Source organism: Myripristis murdjan, chromosome 11 (assembly GCF_902150065.1).
Source record: "Myripristis murdjan chromosome 11, fMyrMur1.1, whole genome shotgun sequence".
Taxonomy (NCBI): domain Eukaryota; kingdom Metazoa; phylum Chordata; class Actinopteri; order Holocentriformes; family Holocentridae; genus Myripristis; species Myripristis murdjan.
This window is the reverse complement of record NC_043990.1, coordinates 20393727-20409445: the sequence shown is the minus strand read 5'-3', so window position 1 is coordinate 20409445 and position 15719 is coordinate 20393727. Positions and strand designations below refer to the sequence as shown.

General features: G+C 42.8%; 1 protein-coding gene across 6 annotated transcripts in view; it reads right to left on the bottom strand.

The window, feature by feature from the left end:
* Window positions 1-15719, bottom strand: part of dync1i1a (dynein cytoplasmic 1 intermediate chain 1a) — a 60716-nt gene that overhangs the window by 18227 nt on the left and 26770 nt on the right. For all 6 annotated transcript variants that reach the window (XM_030063038.1, XM_030063039.1, XM_030063035.1 and 3 more), the window contains exons 9-12: window positions 13425-13596; window positions 11824-11923; window positions 11414-11539; window positions 566-712 (exon numbers count right to left, since the gene is read on the bottom strand). In XM_030063038.1, the coding sequence (XP_029918898.1) occupies window positions 566-712; window positions 11414-11539; window positions 11824-11923; window positions 13425-13596 (545 nt within the window). The remainder of the gene's footprint in view (window positions 1-565; window positions 713-11413; window positions 11540-11823; window positions 11924-13424; window positions 13597-15719) is intronic.

The window sequence follows — 15719 nt, the reverse complement described above, 5'->3', positions numbered from 1 at the left end:
TGTGTGTGTGTGTGCTGTATGGCTATGACGACAAATGCCCCCCCACTCACACTTCTTAAGATATTGCTAGTGTACACTGAGCAGTAATTTGTGGAGGGTTGCTGAGTTCACTGCAGTGTCTTGACTCACAGTGTAGCTGTCCTTTAAGTTATCTCTAGAATTTGACTGCACTGATCAAGCATGTGTGTGTGTTTGTGTGTGTGTGTGTGTGTGTGATGTATCTAAGCACAATCAGTCTCCAAGCCACTGGCACCCCATTTCACTAATACATTTCCCTCTCTGCATATAACTCTCATGCCATTGTCATTTTAAAACTAAACTGCTGTGTTATCACAGTGTATGTGTTGTGTTATGATTTACTAAGGATGGAACAATATTCTTCTCTGAGGCTAATACCAGTGTCCTATATCTTCCCACCCATAGGGGCTGATGTTGAAACCAATATGAATTTTCATATGAAGCAAATACAAGTGTAAAATACAAGTTTTTTTTTTTTTTTTTTTCAGCCCAGCCGGTGTGTTGTATAGGACATAACACTCATGTTCAAATTGGGACCCAGCCTTACAGTGTGTGCAGCAGCAGACAGGGGGGTCCTCTGGACAGGGGTCCGGCGGTGACTGCGGTTGTCCCATAGCACGATCTGTCCCGAGTAAGTACCCCCTACCACCAGGTTGGGATGGAACCTGGCAAAGCCCACAGACACCACTGGAGACTGAGGAAAGAGAGAGAGAGAGAGAGAGGGAGAGAGAGGGAGACAGAGATGAAAAAGAGAAATCACTACATACTGTTATACATACTGTAAGGAATAAGTGTGTAGGGTGATTTTTGGGGAAAAGTTCTGGAAAAGGAAAAGTGCCCCACACTGACAGAGAGGAGGGCAGTGAAAGTGGCGATGGAACGGTCAAATGAACAGAGAAGATGAAAAGGCAGACAGTGAGAAAAGACAGACCAAATGGACAAAAGAAGAAAGATATAAACAGATAGGAAGAGAGTCAGTAACGCTAGACGGAGCGTGAGCGAGGCGGGGGAGAAGTGATCAAGGCGTCGAGATGGGTGGCAGGCATGGAGCGATAGAGATAGATGGAGAGGGAGATGATGAGTTTGGCTACGGTGAGGGTCCGCCAAGGAGAGGAGAGAGGGGTGAGTCTGGGGTGGAGACCAGACAAAGAGGGGAATTGTAGTCCTCTCTGCCCCAGCCGTTTCACATTACAGCATCAAAACCCCAGCAGCCACTGGAGCGCTCACTGTAGCCTCCATCATGACAAGCGCACCCTTGAACTCCCTCCCCCCCGATGCCGTGTTTATTGAGTTTTGGTTCCTCTTCGGTGCTCGTCCCATATGGGCTTCTGCATGCAGTGGCTAGCCTCCCCTGACCCAAAGCCACTGAAGCATCTGAGCTATGGGGTGGATTATGAGAAAATGTTTGAGTGCTGTAGTGGTACAGAGGGGTGAATGTGATTATACACTGACAAATCCATCCATCGTCTAACAAAGTCCGTGAAGAAGAAGCCCCATTCTCAGGTGAGACCAAGCCAATTAGGCAATAAACGAGAAGTTCACCAGTCAACACCACAATTCAAGACAATAAAACACACACACACACACACACACACACAGCTTGTATAACTGAGATCTCAATGGTTTTCAAAAAGATGAGTGGCAATAGCTTAACACTAGAAAGGCCATGTGATTGTCAGGCGACTGCATTTTAGAAAAGGAATATCTTGGCATTCAAAAAGTCCCTTCATGTTTTTTTTTATATCCAATTTCTGTCAAACAGGTTGACTTTTTCAGAATCATGCAAAAAAAAAAAAAAAATAAATAAATAAAATAGTAGCAGTTGTAAATACATTTATCCCCTTAAAATGATGGCCGCCAGGCCTTTTCATTGACCCCCTGAACCCACCAGCCTTTTGAGTATTAATCCATGCTTCCAAAGATCAGCCTTTGTATTGGGGATTTTGTATTAAACACATTAACAAGATATTAGCCTGCACTGCCTATGATATGACTGAAAGAACAAAGAGCTTATATAGTTGGACGATGCTTTAAAACATTTACACATTAAAAAAAATCCCTTTTTGACCCAATTGCTAGAAAAAAAAAAACATCAATCAAGAAGATGCAAATTCAAACATATTGATATAGTGCATGCAATTAACTGACAGCAATAATCAAAGTATATTAGTGTTTTTAATATTTACTACATATAGATGAATCCAAATTTTTTGTTTTCCGAGGTATCACAGCACTGTAGCGTATAAACACCCTAATACACTCTGGTAATATGATTAGTAGGAAATCCCTGCTGAATCTTAGACAATCTGAGAGTCTATAAAAGTGTATTTTGTTTTTTCTGTTCTGTTTTTTTCTGCCTCTCACTCCCTCTCTATCTCCCTCCCTGCCACCACACCATGTGCGGAGCAGCCAACTCCAACCCGAGTTCCTTTCTAAAGGGGACTGGAAAACAAACCAGAGGGAAAGAAAACACAGCACGCTCATTTGTTCGTTCTTTCTCTCTCTCTCCGTCTCTCGTTTTCGTTCCTCCTGAGGAGTCACGGCTTCCAGAAGAACAGCTCGAGAGTCTTTTCAGATGTGAGGACTCAAAATAAACTGAACTTCAACGGTATAAATAAAGTCCACTGTCGACCAGCACAGAGGAGCTCCCCGGGAAGTTTATTTGCACAGTCAAATACAGATGGGTCTGGGTTTAAGGTTTATTAGCGCACACTATTTGATGGTCTGACCAGGAATATCTGGAACTGAATGATTCATGGCCTGTCATAGCTGTTATATACCTTAATCTATTGTAGATTTATGTAGATTTTAACCTGCACATGTTCAGTACAGCTACAATATAAAACCTTTACAATTTCATTATATGTATTCATAAGTTTTCAACCATATAAATATATAAACAATTCCTGTATGGTAGCAACATTACAAATGGTGCATCTACATTTTGTAAATTTGTGATTTATTTCCGAATCCTGACCAATCCGGAGAGAGACTATGACTTTGAAAAGTCTTTATGGCAATAAGACAACTACTCAAAGCCAAACGGCAAGATTACAGCACTCATACTCATAGACAGATGGAAGATTCTGCCAACCTGATCACCGCTAATATCCAAGAGCTCTGGGTTGATCTCGCTCCCCCAGACACAGAGCTCCACACAGGAAAGCAGGGTGGGGGAATACACCAGCAACATCTAACAGGTCAACTTTTGTCGATTCTGTTCTGCCATTGTATCACAGGAATATTCTCATTTCCTTTTTTACTCTTTTATATCCTGCAGTTCTCCTCCGTCATTCCTCCCTCTCTGCCTGCACTGTCTTAATAAGAGGCTTCTCTGTATCACTCGGGTGATTGCAACCATAAGACTGCCATAAAAGTGTCGTTCTTATTTGAGTTTAAATGATCATTGTTAAATTGGAATCTGGAATAGATTAAATCCCGTAAAATATCTATCAATTTTATTATGATTAATACTCTGATCTTCAGAACTCACTACAGACACTTTTTATCTGTTTGTTTTTCCCAATAAAATTGTCCTCATATTAAAACAAACATACACACATAACTGTAGCTACCGACACAAACAGAAAGCATTCGCTCCCCCATTATTCCTCCACTAGTTATCATCCCAAATAAACATCTATACCCCACATGAGTCATGACACAGCGAAGCCAAATTAAATCAAAAGAGTTCCCTCCATTTGTTCCATATGTTAGTTTAACTCATAAGCCCTATCAGTGTCCCCATCTTAAGCGGAAAAATCCTTTGACTAAACTCTGAATCCCCTCTTTGAAAAACCACACGTTATGCCATCATTACCCACATATACTGTCAGGCGTACTGAAAGAGCTACTGAAAATTAGCCCAACTTTGTCCTGATAGCGCACTTTGAGGAGCCTGCCAACAGCGAGTTGGACTTAAAAGCCGTTCTTTCTAAATGCTTCAAATCATATGTCACATCAACACATATGGTTTTGAGTTATATGCTGTTTAAAAGTGCTGTATGTCATTAGCCAGTGAAATAAGATCAATTTGTCCCGCACCATAAGGAACTTTATGATTTAAGCCCAATGGGAATTGGTTGACACTTTAAAACAGCTTCCCAATGTCATGCTGCAGGAAATTAATGACTGAGTTTAGTACTGTATTACTGGGAAATGGGTTATGTTTAGACTGGATCTCATTCATTTGCCATCAACAACTAGAGTGCTGTGCTTGCTGTATCGCAGACTGGAAAATGTGTAAAAGTAAAACCAGATAAGTAAACTTTTTAAATAGAATTAAAGTCACCCTCGTTGCTGTTTTTCCTCTGCACCTCCTCTTCAGTCTTACTTTTGATTCATAGGTCTGGACATACCAGTTGAACGAGCACCACATCTATCTAAATAACACCTCAACAACTCCCGTGCACCCTTCTGTTGGCAATACCACCGCTATGATTACATCTCAATATCAGGGCTGACTCGATACCGAGCCTGACATTTCATTTCCAAACGGCGAGCGGCTCTGTGGATGGTTCTCATCTCGTGTGCAGCATGGGTCAGACACCTGCTAAGTCATCTCCTGCCAGCCCAGACAGAGAGGATGTGGGGAGTGACAGCTCCCGGAAGAAAAAACAGCCAGCAGAGTCACTTTTGTGTATCGGGGCCTGAGTTGAATTGTGGAAGTTTTACCGGCAGAGGCTCACGCAGTCAGAACAGTGGGTTTCATTTCTCTCCTGAGGTGAGGTTCGCAGTGTGTGTTTGCATGTTTGCGCGTGTGTTTTCAGGTGCCACTGTGCCTGAGCAGGCGTGCAGACCTGCATTGTGTTTGCGTGTGCTTGTGCGTGCACGTGAGAGAGAAACACACTGTCATACACGCCAAGTATCATCTACCATATCTCACATGGGCTCACAAGGCTAAGTGCTTCTGGCAGCCCTTATTATATTAATGGGAAGTGTTCTGTAGAGGATAATACACACATGGTAGGCCGTGATGAAAGATGGCACCCAGCGAGGGATTAGGGAGGTCAGAAGGAATGACAGAGAGAGAAAGAGAGCGAGGGAGAGAGGGGAACACTCCCTCCTTTGTTGCCAGCTTCTCTCTTTTCGTTCTTTCCCGGGGGGCAAAAAACTGTTCCGAAAGTCGGCTTGGGAAGGTAGGAGCAGAGGGAGAATGAAATGGTGGGAAGAAGGAGAAAAAGAAGTGGATAATTTGGGAGGGGGGAGGGTGAAAGGGGGGGGTGATAGGGCACGATAGACAGCATATCCTCCCAAGCCGATCCACGCTCCATCCCTCCTCTCCTCCTCCCTTAACCCCCCACCCCCCGCCCCCCTTTTGCTCACCGCACTCATCTGTTTTCCACTAGGCCTTATCAGGACCAGATGGACCCAACTGTCTTCCCTTGGCATCTCCACCTCTGAGCCCCCCTCCCCACCTCCGACTCCCCCCCTCCAACCCCTTCTCTCTCCCTCTGGCTTCACTCATTTATGACACCCCACGGATTTTGTCACTCTGTGGTTTCTGGCAAAGAGGCAGAAATACCAAGCCGAGACTCCATTTCACCAGGCAAAGAATGAGGGCTTCATGGAATGAAAGAATGAGGAGGCGGCATGGGGAACACAAACAGGCCTTTCTCTCCCTCCTAGACCTTCTTTCCCTTTATTTTCATTCTCTAGCTTGTTTAGTTGACATGTGTTTTCAGTGGCAGTTACTTTAGAGTCGGGTCTGTATGGCAAAAATAATGCCTCCTCTATCCTATTATACTCCATATACTTCCATTCTGCTCTGATCTGTGCCAGTTTTAGACAGCTACCGTTGCTACAGATCGACATGGATCACCTTGTAGAACAGATGTTACCAGTCAGGACTTATGCCTGTTGTCATTTCTTGCCATTTTACAGAATAATGTTGCTCCATCTACTGGTAACTGATGAGCATGAGACCAACAAGAACTAATCTACCATACTGTTTTGTATTTCAAAACAAAAAAATCCATAAACTATTAAATACTTATGGGGGGTTGTAGTGCACCAGTGTCAACAAAATGCTACATGATGGTGACAGGTGCTTGCAGGATCTACGCCCAGACATAATAAAGCTCTTCTGTTAACTTGTGGTGGATTAACAGCCTATTTGGACCATTTATGTTGGGGTCTCTTTATTTTTATAGTCACATGTCACTTCAGACATGCAACAGTTTAACATAGGCTGACATTAAGGTTTGTAGTGGTGCAAATGTGCTCATGTATCCAAAAAAATAATCTCTCTAATACCAAAATGAAACAACTTCCCATAAGGACAGACAAAGTCACAATAAAATAATCCCATTAGTCCAAAAATGAAACACGCTCAATTCTCTTTACCACAAATAAAGAAGCTCCATCTATTTAGTGTGTCACAAAGCAAACACAGACACACACGATTGCAGCCCCTCCCGTCGCTGAGCATTTATAGGATTTTGCCGCTAAGCTTTATGAACACAATGCAACTCCATCCTCTGGTGTAATTTCACATGGGCTACTATCCAGAAAAGGCCTATGAATAATGTCTGACTATTCTCTCTGATTCTGTTGCGCTCTTCCTCTGTTCTGTCTCTGCCTCGGTCTCCCTCCCCGTCTCCACTTGCTTGCTACATTTCTCTTACTCAACCTTTCTGGAAGCGCCAAAGACTTAGGGAGCAATGTGAGGCAGCAAGATATTAATAAAAATATGACTGAGTCCAATGGGATATGACAGTAGCGGCAGGGGTTGCGAGGGGCAGGAGGGGGGCGGTTTGAGGTTCGGCAGAGGTTTAGAGGGGAATGGGCCTTTAATGTGGTGTGACTTTGCCCACTTGAGAGGCTGGTGTGAAGTTACCAGATTGGACCACGTTGGGGACGAGGAGATGACGGGTCCAACCGAGCTCTTTTGGGACAGTCCTGATGAGGAGAGGCACGCTCAACTGGTACCAGAAGCCGCAGCGGCAACAGGCCCTTTTCCAGAATACAGACCCGCTGCTAGCATACACTGATGGATCACACACTTCCTCTCCTCTATTATAGATCAATGATTCCCAAAGTGGGGTCCTGGATCTACAGCATGAGGGGGTCAAAATGAGAAATAGCTTCATTTCACTATTACTACACTGCCTAGAAATTACACAATTAGAGAATAAAACATTAACAGACTTAATCTATCTCTAGTGATACTAAAAGACACAAAACATAAACTAGAGCGATACAGAAAAGAATACAACATCACAAAGACTAAACACTGCTAAAAAATGAAAATGCAAAATGAGAAAATACAAAAACTAAAAAAATAAAAAAGATAAAGAAATGAAATGAATTAAAGCAACAGTAAATAAGTGACTTTATAGGGTTTTTTGAAACAGGAGAGACAAATAAAATTCCAAGTGTATAAGGATGGAACTATAGAAGTGTATATCTGTATCCAGAAAATGTATAGGAACAACTGTTTTGATCATAGGGTCCACTTTCCCAACTGTAGCTAACTTCTGTTTACTGCATCAAGAGTTATAATATATAATTTTATGTACCAAATCATACTGTACTATATCAACAACAACAAAAAAATCTCACAGGATTCGTCAAATGGGGATATGTAGTGGGATGTGTATCTGCAATAAATGCACACAATAAAATATAAACTGAAATATTCATGTCTGTCACACCCACTATGCCTTTTTTACATTTTGGAGATTTAGCTGTGTGAAATTTCATTACAAGCCACCAGTAATAATGGGTTGGAGCAGCAACATTTGACAACAGAAAATATACCTATGATCTTTAGAAAAATAAGAGAGGAGGAGAGAGGGAAGTTTTTTTTTCTGAGACAGGAACACAGTGGGGTATGAAGATGGGATGATACAGGACAGCAGGATGTTGAATATTCCTTGAAAATTTGTGTTTTCATGTTGCTTGTGTCACCGTAAGCTTCTCTGTTTTGTCCTCAGTGGAACAGTATTTGTCAAACTGGGTCCTGCTGCACAAGATTTTAGAGGAATTTCCACACTTAACCAAATCCTGACAGTTGTCCCCACTGCACATTGTCAAAACTCATGATTCCCATCCTGCACTTGCCAAAATCATCCACATTTAGACTCCTGCCAAACCAAAACTAAACCAACACCACCTATCACTTCGATTTACTGTCCACCACATGGGCTCCACCAGCATGAACGTAATCAATCCACCGACACATGCAGATTATATTATAGCTATTTCTTCTAATACTGAGTAATTAAATCTTTTTCTTAAAAACCAATGAATTTTTTTTTTCACTTGTTTAACTGATTTTCTTCAATCAAGTGTCATTTTGCTTGATAGAAATGGAGCGATCTGCTTTATTCTCACTTGTTTTCTGGAAACAAGTGAGATTATCTCACCCAATAGAGTAGAATTTTCACTTATTTTAAGAAAATACAATACTCTATGGTCAAATACGATGCTATATGTTTTAAGATGGATGTTTTTTTGCAGTGTTAAGCCCTTTCACCGGAACTGCACATAATCCCAACTAAGAATATAGAGTCCTGACCTCGCCAAAACCCCAGCTGAAACATGAAGCCTATCTATAAGCCTTACACAGTATAGCCCTCCCCTGCACTAGACCTCAACCACAAACCTCAGCCTTCCACTCCCAGCCCAGCACTGTCATTCTTTTGTATCTATACCCCCCCTCCCCTGCAGATTAAATACATTACACATATAAAATTGCACACTAACACACATACACACACACACACACACACACACACACACACACACACACACACACACACACACACACACACACACACACACACACACAGACGCAGATTCATCCATCTGTCTATTCATCTACCCATCTACCTATCCATCCATCGTGGAGATGAAAGCTGCCATTGTGGGCAGGTCTGGAAAAATAAAAATGGCTGAGATGCTGGAATGCTGCAAAGCCATCTCCTGGGGCCTGCCAGCAGCAGCAAGTGGGCGCCTGCCAACTCAACTCTTGTGTGAGTGTGTGTGTGTGTGAGTGTGTGTGTGTTTGTGTATGTGTGTGTACTACATGTATGTGTGATTAAAGAAATGCAGAAAGAAAGCACGTGAAGTTGCAGTGGCACAACTCCTTCCTTTCTCTACATCAGGAGAGGGAGATGGAAGAGGAGAAAATAAAGAGAGAGAGAGAGAGAGAAAGAAATGGGGGGATGTGGGGGGTGAAGGGAGGCAGCCCTGTGGTTTAGGGGGGTTAAACGGCAGAACATGCTCGCACATTAAGAGCCATCTGATCCGCGGCTAACTAGAGGGCTGCGTCTCTGTTTGCAATAGACCCCGCAGAGGGAGAGCAAGAAAAAATACAATCCCTTCGCTCCTCTCTTCTAACCGCTCCTGCGCTCCTTTCATCCCAATCCAGCAGCGAGTGAAGGAGCCAGGGCCGATGCCAAACGGTTTGAGCCCGCCCTCCTCTGCTCTCTCCCCTTTTCTTTTGACTTTCCCATTCTATCGATCATATTCTGTTTCTCCCTCAGCTCCCCCCACCCTATTTTCTTACTCCCTGTTTATTTCCTTTCTCTCTCTCTCTCTCTCTGTCTCTCTTTCTGTCACTCGTTTTTCTTTCTCCCCTTCATGAAAGAGCACGGAACGGCCCCCCGGCCACACTAACTCACTGACTGACATGGTGAGTGCCGGGGGGCATTTGGGACTTTCTCCTCTCTTAATCTTTCTCCTGTGTTCCCCTCTCTGATATCAGTTCATCTAGTGCACATCTTTCCAGCAGGCATTCACCTAAAACAAATCAGTGTGAGCGCACGCCAGCTGTGTGTGTGCGTGCGTGTGCGTCATCTATGTGTCAGAGAATAAAAAAAAGAATAAAAAAAAAACAATCACAAGACTGTTATCGATTGAAAACTGCCCGCACATTTCTCAATTTCTCACTCCAACCCGATGCCAGCTTTTGTTCCTGTGATCATATTTCCAAGACACTGCAGCCACTCTGAAAACAGTTCACTTCTGTTGCACAGACTTGCAGCTGACAGCATCATTTTGTCACGCTGAGCATTTTATCAGCTGCTTACACACACACACACATACCCGTGTTCCCAAAACGTCCACACTTTAAAACTGACAATTCGCAGATCACCATGCTTAGAAACCGCACTGTTAATAAAGTCGAACGGACATATTATGTCAGAGAACCACATGGAAAAACTACTGGATCCTGCAGCTACAAGATGCATAGCTGTAATCTATCCATAAAACCACGCGGATTTCAGCATGAGCATAAATTATGGTGCTGTGAAAGAATGGTGTGCTTTAAAATCCATTACGGCGCTAGACTTATATGGCACCATTCAGATTGAAATATTTGCACGCAGCGTGCGGTCTGCAGGAATATGTGGTTGTGTGTGTGTCTGACAGAAAGAAAGAAAGAGACAGAGACAAGGAGAGAGAGCAAGCGAGAGAGAGAGAGAAAAAATATGTCACTATGTCTCTCCTGTTTCAGTGAAGCCTATATCTGAAAATACACTGCATTTCCAACTTTATTTCAAACTTGAGGGGAGTGTGCACGCTACATGGACTGAGTAAGTAACGGGTATATTTCCATATTTACAGTTACGTGTATGAAGCAGACTTGTGTTTTCATGGGAAAGAGCACAAACCGGCATCAGATGCAGCATCAATGTGGGTGGGCCAACACACACATGTGGCAGCGTTGGATTAGGAAGTGGTAGGCCACATCTTTTTATTACCAAGACGTCTCTATATGCCTTCTGCCTCCTGCTCCCAGGAGGCAGAGAAGGCATCACTCCATCAATTTCACTCCCAGCATCACTTGTAATTAACATCATACCCGTCAATGACCTTTTTTGCACCAAAACCTCCATTTCTTCTTTTAAAATTAGCCATCAGTGCCAGTGTTCAGTAACGATCCAACCAAAAAGGATCAAATTGAGGCGTAAGGATCCAACCTTAATTTCCATCTACCTCACTTCTTGTTTTTCAGCGCTGTAGGAGTCATCATCGTATGCTGGTGAAGGGGAACTTGCCACAGACGTTAGCTGCTTGTCTCAGAATGCTGCAGCCACATCCATGGACCTCATTTTGGTTTGCCAGTTATGGCACTGCCAGATTGAGGGTTGCCAGTTAAGCAATCATAATAATAAAGGAGAAGGAGGGAGCTTTTGATTGTGAAATTCTGAGAAGCTGAGTGGGAGATGAGAGGAACATGGAAGATGTTTTTTTCTGCATTTAGCTCTGTGACACTTTAACAAAAGACTTAACAACTAGAAGCCCATGCTTTACTTACCACCCACAAAACAGAAAAAAAAAATCCTAGAACCTGGACTTGATTAACTGCGCCCCGTTGCTGTAGCAAACCATAATTTTCACTAATACTTGAGTTTAGGAATGTATGTTAGACCCAGACATGTACCTGACAGTGAAAGATGTATTCCGGTGTGGTCTTCTTAAATTTGATGTTCCAGACCAGGGCAACACCATCTGGTTCATGGGGAGCATCTTCGTTATTGTTATAGGAGGCAACCAGCAACTCAGGATACTAGGATATAGGAGAAAGCAGGAGGAAGAGGAGGAAGAAGAGGAGAAGGAGGAGGAGGACAAGGAAGAGGAGAGGGAGATATATGACGGAAATGAAGAAGAAATGTCAAGGAAGAGGAAGAGCCCTGTGGAAGTTCAAGATAGAGAATAAAAATTACCTGCTTAATTCCTACTGAATTTTTATGTCAAAATCTCTCCAGGTTTTGAACACTGATGAAAAATCCAATTCATGAATCGTGTGAACTGAAATTGAATGGACTCACTGCACACAGCAACAGGCCTTACCTGAAGCGACCAGTCAAGGCAGGTGATGACGCGATGTTTGGACCAGTGTTCATCGTAGAAGAGCCTGCTGAAGGACAGACTGGAGCCGCCGGCCAAGTCCCTGCAAGCAGCCAACAAGGCCAAGGGGCAAGGTCACTTACTGGCCAAACACAGGCAAGTGGATTACATTTGAGTGTGAACCAAGAAGAATCCTCAGAACCGATTCAGTGTGTGAGCTTGACATCCCATATATACAGTTTTCTTGCAATGCTAAATGAGAATTAAAGACAGTCGAACATCGTAGTGAAAATGAAATGAGGTCATAATGTAATCAATACATTACATTAAACAAATCAAAAAGTCTTTTAAATCATAAGTGTATTCAAATCAGGTCTGAGGCCAGTGACTAAGTTAGGATAGATTTGTATTGGGGATGCATGATAACATTGACAAGTCATCAGTACTGGCTGATATTGGCTTTAAAATGAAATATCACTATTGGCCTGATAATGAATATTTCTGTCGATATGACATGCCAAAATGAAATAGGTCAAATTTGCCCTGGTTGTGGCTGGTGTCAGGATTGTCTCAGGGAGAGCATCATCCAAGCCTGTTAAAGTAGAATGAATCTTATAATTTTGTTTGAAAGAAAATGTTTTATAAGAATAAATTGTTTTCTTTTCTTGTGCAGTGAATGTGTGCATTTTGAAAAGATTTGTAAGTTATGTGAGCATCTGCCAGTGAGCCATCACAATAAGAGTAGGAATAATAATATGTTAATACCACACGAGAGATTCAATGTTCTCCGCAATTAGGTGAAAAACATTATGTGCAAATATTGGTATCGGCATCAGCAATTGGCCAGAAGTGTTGGAAAACAGAGTCATAAAATCCAATATTGTTCATCCTTAATTTGCATGTACATTTCTGACCTGCAGCAACAGGGAATTCACCTGGTAAACTTAGTATAAATAAATGCTCACAAGAAGAACAAACTTAATTTTCTTTCACATGGATTACAAAAGAAAAGAGCATCCAATTTTCCTGAGTCGAAAATGTGAACACCATGTTGTCAAAATTTACAAAACTGAAATTCTGAGCTCCAAGTTCAAGTGAACACAGCGTTACACATTTTAGTAGCAGACAGCAAGGATGTGTACAAGGTTTGCAAAAAAAAACAAGCCTATCCTTTAACACACTTGTTAAGTTGAAGTGAGCAGGCAGAGGCGGCATTCTTCTCCACCAGCAGAGCTGTGCCCCACATCAGCCTACAGCACTAATGACTCTTAGACTTCAGCCAACACTTTGATAACCTCTCTCATTTGGAGGCAACCTTTCAGATGACAAGACAATGCTCTTAAAGACAGAGCGACTGCCACTTCACAAGAGTTTTTCACCCCCTACCCTGGCTTGAGTGTGTGACATCACTGGGAAGACATGTGTTTTGAAGAACAAAGTAGCTCCCAGGCCCCTGCAATGACACAGTGGGCACGACTCAGTCTTAGCACATTTCTAAGCTCTAGGCACGCCAAGTGAACACACATGCATGAGCTGAGGTCTCTTTCTTTCCTCCGCCTCCCTCCCTCTTTCATTTTCCTTCCTGTCCTCCCCCACCCCCTCACCCTTCTTTGTCCTCCAGGTCTCGGCCGCTGTAGTCGAAAAAGATGTCGCTGTCCTCGGCCAGCGCTCGCTCCATCACCCGGATGCTGCAGTCGAAGAAACTCTGGAACTCAGAGGAGTGCAGAATCTGCTGCCTCTCCTCCTCCGTCAGCTCCCGCAGCACCGGGAACACGCCTGTTGGAGGACATATGAGCACCGAGGCATGATAGCATTTTATTTCTGTCAGGGAAAAACTCAACAACAACTTATCAAATTATATAGCTTTAAAAACAAAGACACTTTTATGTATTTGTTCGACTATGGATCACTTGTAAGAATATCCGTTTTGCTGGATAGAACATAAATGGTGTGTTAATTTACAGTTTATGCTATAACAGTAAATAACCTCGTGTGATGATTGCAACATGTCATTTCAGAGGGGTTTACTATGTCACAGTGTCTCCCACACATATGTTATACCTAGGCGCCCAGGTATATTAACGACAGCAAAAATATAATTCAACCCATTCAAGGTTTCCCATTGGTGCAACAGTGTCACATCACCCTTGACCCTCTTTGTCCCTCACCCTCACCATCATCATGTAACATGTAACTAGCATTTTCGTTTGTCTAGACACATGGTCTTAAACATGCTATCAGTATGGCTGCATATCAAAATTCAGCACCTCGCTACTACAGAAGATATGACAGAGTCATTCTGTACCATGTTGGTTTCAAGATGTCACTAACAACAAGGCGGCCCTACATGCAGCTCACATGCTGTTGTGAAAATGGAATCATGGATGAAAAAAATATAATATTATATAATATTTTTTCTGGGCAAGTTTATAAACACACTGCTGACAAAGAAAGTCAACAGAGCAGACATGTGTGCAGTGAGATACTAAGAAGTGTAGGTGTGTGTGTGTGTGTGTGTGTGTGTGTGTGTGTAAAAGAGAACTGAAGCTAGGGGAGCAGGTTAAAAGTATTTGAGTAAAAACACTAAAATAAGGTGGAGCATTAACTAGACTTAAAATAAGGAATAAGAAACACTTGAAATAGGCTAATGTTTTATTTCAAATAATTTCAATAGTTTAATTCAACAAAAGGAATACAGTCACAGGTGTGTTTCAGTTAATTGTATCATGATTGCTATATTATACTCTCAAGTACTGATAACAGCACAAGTTTCATACTGAAACATCAACTACCCCTAAGTTCAAAGCACAAACACACACGACACTGTCATTACTATGATGATGTACAATGATATATGCCATAACAGTACATCACGCTTTTCCAATGTCACATCACTGCTGACTTGACCTCTATCAAAAGCAGAGTTAAATCCAGGACATAATAAACTACAAACAGCTCCTAATGCATTTTTCTAATAAAACCCTACAGTAAAGAACTTCATAAACAAGAGACAAACAAAGCCTTCTGAGCAGCCCGCCTCCCTTTGAACGTAATGGCCGCACAGCACGCTGTCCGCTGTTTGAAGTCACTGTCCCCAAGCGCACATGTGATCTTACACACAGCCACGCACAGACATGCACACATATTTGGACCTTTACCCTGGCCCTTGACTTTGATCCCCCCCTTCATCCCTTTGTATTTCTTATGAGTTGTCAGAAAAGGCCCAGTGAATCAAGTGGCAAAGATCAAAGGCCAGACTTTCTAATAGGCCAGGATGGAGAGGAGACGGATGACTGTGTGTTTATGTGTGTGTGTGTGTGTGTGTGTGCGCATCTGTTTATGTGTGTTTGAGTTTATCTGTTCCTCTGAGTCAGAGTCTATTGGTGTTTGTGTGTGTGTGTGTATGTGATTGTGTATGAATATGTTTCTTCCACATGTTTATCATGTGTTGTGTTTTAATCCAGCCAGGGTCCCTCAGCCATTCTCAGTAATTTACTACATGACCTGTACACACACACACACACACACACATACACACACACACACACACACACACACACACACACACACACACACACACACACACACACACACACACACACACATCCCTCTCCATTCCCATCTACTTTGAAGTGCAGTCAAGGGAGGGGGGGGTCAAGTGACAGGTTTTTAATCAGTGCTGACCCCTGAATGCCATGGAGCTGATAAGCTGGACCCGCCCTAACCCCCACCCTTACCCCCCAACCAAACCGACCCCCACCCGTTCATCTGATACAGCCACTGACTGGCGAGGGTTGGGTGTCACACGCGAGTGACTGCGTTTGTTGACAGTTTGACTAGCATCTAACATCTAATAAGATGAGGAAAGAAGAGGACTATAGGAACAAGAATGTGGAGCT